General features: G+C 44.4%; 2 protein-coding genes across 3 annotated transcripts in view; both read left to right on the top strand.

Moving 5' to 3' along the window:
• LOC104710447 (inorganic phosphate transporter 2-1, chloroplastic) lies at positions 9 to 2,454 on the top strand. The gene is made up of 3 exons (XM_010427057.2): positions 9 to 1,065; positions 1,209 to 1,400; positions 1,472 to 2,454. The coding sequence occupies exons 1-3, from the start codon at positions 313 to 315 to the stop codon at positions 2,288 to 2,290; spliced, it is 1,764 nt and encodes a 587-aa protein (XP_010425359.1). The 5' UTR covers positions 9 to 312; the 3' UTR covers positions 2,291 to 2,454.
• LOC104710446 overlaps positions 2,821 to 4,087 on the top strand; it is a 2,638-nt gene continuing 1,371 nt past the window's right edge. Inside the window, exons 1-3 of one of the 2 annotated variants that reach the window (XM_010427056.2) lie at positions 2,821 to 3,373; positions 3,594 to 3,746; positions 3,856 to 4,061. In XM_010427056.2, the coding sequence (XP_010425358.1) occupies positions 2,885 to 3,373; positions 3,594 to 3,746; positions 3,856 to 4,061 (848 nt within the window). In that variant the 5' untranslated portion in view covers positions 2,821 to 2,884. The remainder of the gene's footprint in view (positions 3,374 to 3,593; positions 3,747 to 3,855; positions 4,062 to 4,087) is intronic. The other variant, XM_019230412.1, reaches the window with a different exon arrangement.

Here is a 4,087-nt window from a genome sequence, read left to right as displayed (position 1 = left end):
CTCTCTCTCTATTACTCAACATTCCACAAGAACCACACAAGTTCAAAAGTCTCACTCTTTAGGCAAGAAACATCCAAACACAATCCTCTCACCTCCACCTCACATTCCCCGGTGCCACCAACACTTACCCTTTCTCGCCTCTCCTGAAATCAAAATCCCATTATGCAAATCCTTTTTCATCATCATCACCATCTTCATTCTCATCATCCATGGCCCATATCCCATCTATGTAGATTCTCATCTCTTTACCTTCATCTCATTTTCTTCTCCTGATTCTCTCAAACAATCTATACCCTCTTCTCCTTTTCAGTCATGACTCTTCCTTATCGTTTCTCTTCCGTTAGAAACCACTCGCTGCTACTTAAGACTTCTCCTCATCTCTGCACACCCAGATCAGCTCTCGGTTGTTTCTCTCCCAAGGAATCTCCTTTATTCAAGAAGAACACTGCCCGATTCCTTTCTCCTCAGAAACACACTTCTCTTCCTCTGAAACTCGTCTGCCCTTTAGCTAGTTTCTCTTCGTATGCAGATTCTGAAGGAGACGAGCAACACCATGCTGATCAACCGATACAGAACTCTCACGAATCTTCTACAGATTCAAGCGGATCCGATGGGAAAGGTAATGCAGAAGCAACTGGAGAATTCTCTGGAATGGCTCAAGCCTTTCACATTTCGTCCACCACAGCTAGGGCAATCTCCATAGTCATTGCCTTTTCTGCTCTCTGCCTTCCACTCTTCATGAAGTCCCTGGGACAAGGACTGGCTCTCAAGACCAAGCTCCTCTCTTACGCAACACTGCTCTTTGGTTTCTACATGGCCTGGAACATCGGAGCTAATGATGTCGCCAATGCTATGGGAACTTCTGTTGGATCCGGAGCCCTGACAATCCGACAAGCTGTGATGACAGCTGCAGTTCTTGAATTCTCAGGTGCGCTATTGATGGGAACTCACGTGACGAGCACGATGCAGAAAGGGATTATCATGGCTAATGTGTTCCAAGGCAAAGATATGTTGCTCTTTGCTGGTCTTCTCTCTTCATTGGCTGCTGCTGGAACTTGGTTACAGGTTCCAACTTTATCTTTTGCTTCTTCCTCATTAGCTTTAAGACAGGATTTAGTAAAGTTAGAACCTTTTTAGGATGGCATTTACAAATGATACAAGTAGAGAACCTAATTGAGAAAACTATTGTGTAATTGTGAAATTAACAGGTGGCTTCTTACTATGGATGGCCAGTGTCGACAACTCACTGTATCGTTGGATCAATGGTTGGGTTTGGTCTTGTCTATGGAGGAGCTGGTGCTGTTTTCTGGAGTTCTCTAGCTAAAGTAGCTTCATCTTGGGTTATCTCTCCTCTATTAGGAGCTCTTGTCTCCTTCCTTGTCTACAAATGCATCAGGAGAGTAAGTAAAACAAACCAAGAAACTAACTTTCAACTAAGTCATCATACTCAGGCTTCTTTTGTTGTGTGCAGTTTGTTTACAGTGCACCAAACCCGGGACAAGCAGCTGCTGCAGCTGCTCCTGTAGCTGTGTTCGTAGGTGTGGCTAGTATCTCCTCAGTCGTATTGCCTCTAAGTAAGATATTTCCAATAGCATTATCACAAGCCTTAGCCTGTGGAGTAGCAGGAGCTATTGTCTTTGACAGAATCATCAGGAAACAGCTCGGTCATCTCCTAGCTAAAACCAAATCACCTGAAACATCCCCAAACCAGCCCAAAGCCATCGGATTCCTCTCCGATATAGCAGGACCAACAGGTACACAGCTAGAGATAGTCTACGGAATCTTTGGCTATATGCAAGTCCTCTCCGCTTGCTTCATGTCCTTCGCTCACGGAGGCAACGACGTATCCAACGCAATCGGACCATTAGCCGCCGCGTTAAGCATCCTTCAGAACGGAGCAGCTGCAGGAGGAGCCGAGATCGTGATCCCCATGGATGTTCTCGCTTGGGGAGGATTCGGAATCGTTGCTGGTCTCACAATGTGGGGATACAGAGTGATTGCAACGATAGGTAAGAAGATCACTGAGCTTACACCGACAAGAGGATTCGCGGCGGAGTTCGCCGCCGCGTCGGTGGTTTTGTTTGCTTCAAAGTTAGGGCTTCCGATATCGGCGACACATACGCTTGTTGGAGCTGTGATGGGTGTTGGATTCGCTAGAGGGCTTAATAGTGTGAGAGCTGAGACTGTGAGAGAGATCGTTGCTTCGTGGCTAGTTACTATTCCCGTTGGTGCTACACTCGCCGTCATCTACACTTGGATCTTCACCAAGATCTTAGCTTTCGTGTTGTGAGTTTCTGATTTTATCAGTTTTTTTTTTTTTGGTTTTGTGATACGAAGAACATGAAATTGATCTTCTTCTATGTTGGCTTGAATGATTCGGATTTGATAAACCCTAAAGTTATGATCTTTCGATTCAAAAAAAAAACTGAATTTTTTCACCCATCGGTGAAGTATGATGATGTATCATTCAAAGCTTGAAGCTTTCTTGTTCTGTTGTTCAGTTTTGGTCTCGTCGTCTGAGTTAAACTCGAATCAGAGTGGGTGACGTTTGTTTCCTTTGAAAACGTCTTGTTGTTGGTTTTCTAATCATAAAAACGTCATGACCATCGAAACGCCATCGTTTATTCCGGTTGAGTAAACGTGAGACGCGCGCCTCTTTTGCTTTTCGTACACGCGTCCTCGAAGAAAGCTTGACATGATTTGCTTCGTGAATGACGAAACTACCCTTACACGCATCGTCAGTGTTAGAGATCTCAAATCAGAGAACTGAGGGTATTTTAGGAAAATCAACAATTAGAAATATCTCTCTCTCTCACTTCTTCTAAGCTAATCTCTTTGCTTCTCTGGTTCCTGCTTCTTCCTCGATTGTGGTGTGGTGGCTCTCATGGCGGCGGTTATCGGAAACGTAGCGTTGGTACTTGACGTTAACTCTCACCGTACGGTGGTAACTGATCGGAGGATTCGTTTAACGGTGGTTGACGTCGTTCTGAATCTACAAAAGAGAGATCATTCGCACAGTCACGTTTCTCACTACGCGGCGGCTCTATCTTCCAATAAGCCTCTCGAATCTGACGGCGAGGATAGGAATCGCCGGTTTCGGACTCGCGGCAAGGCTAATTCCAGGACTAACGCCGTCGATTTCGACGACGCGGGATCTAACGACGAGGAAAGCAGCGACGGTGGTGGTGACGGCAAGGAGAATGACGAGGAGAAAGCGAACAATAAGGAGAAGGAGATGAAGAGTAGAGTAAAGGAGTATCAGGATATGAAGGAGCTTGAGAGGAAAGCAGAGGAGTTGCAGTATAAGATTGATGAAGAAGGAGACGATTCAGAGGAGAAGAAGAGGATGAGAGTGAAACGAGAGCTCGAGAAGGTTCGTTTTGTTTCAATTGAACTGAGGCAATACTTTGAAAATGCTCATTCGTATTAGTTCATATCGTCTTGAATGTGTAGTTTTTGGCCTTAGCAACAGTTTTAGATTAGTTTAGCTTATTTTAGTGTTTAGTGATGTGAGGATTCAACTTCGAATTGGCTAAGTTACTAGTGAAATGTTAAAGAGTTGATGTGCTTATGGAAGAGAATGGTGAGAGCAGGTAGCTCAGGAGCAAGCAGAGAGGAGAAAAACTGCGGAACTGATGTTTGAATTGGGTCAAAAGGCTTACGGTAAAGGCATGTATGGACGAGCAATCGAGTTTCTTGAAGGAGCTCTTACGATTATCCCAAGGCCAACACTCTTTGGTGGTGAGGTTGGTTTAAAACAACACCAGTTTTAGGTACTTGTTGTTTTTTTGGTTTTTGGAATTTGGTGTGATTGCTAATGTTCTCTGGTTGTGGGGGATTGATTGATTTGGCCAGATTCAAATTTGGTTAGCTATGGCATATGAAGCTAATAATCGCCACGCTGATTGCATTGATCTTTATCAGCAATTAGAGAAGAAACACCCTAGTCCTGGTATCCGTCGTCAAGCTTCTGAGCTTCGGTATATCTTGCAAGCTCCTAAGCTTAAGATATCTCAGGAGGAAATGGTTACTATTCCCATGATTGGTTCAAGTTATGACAGGTAAAAGCAATTGACTTCTCATGGAT

This window comes from Camelina sativa, chromosome 9 (assembly GCF_000633955.1).
Source record: "Camelina sativa cultivar DH55 chromosome 9, Cs, whole genome shotgun sequence".
In the NCBI taxonomy this organism is placed as follows: Eukaryota; Viridiplantae; Streptophyta; class Magnoliopsida; order Brassicales; family Brassicaceae; genus Camelina; species Camelina sativa.
Note: the sequence above shows the minus strand (reverse complement) of the source record. Positions and strands in the feature narration are given on the sequence as shown.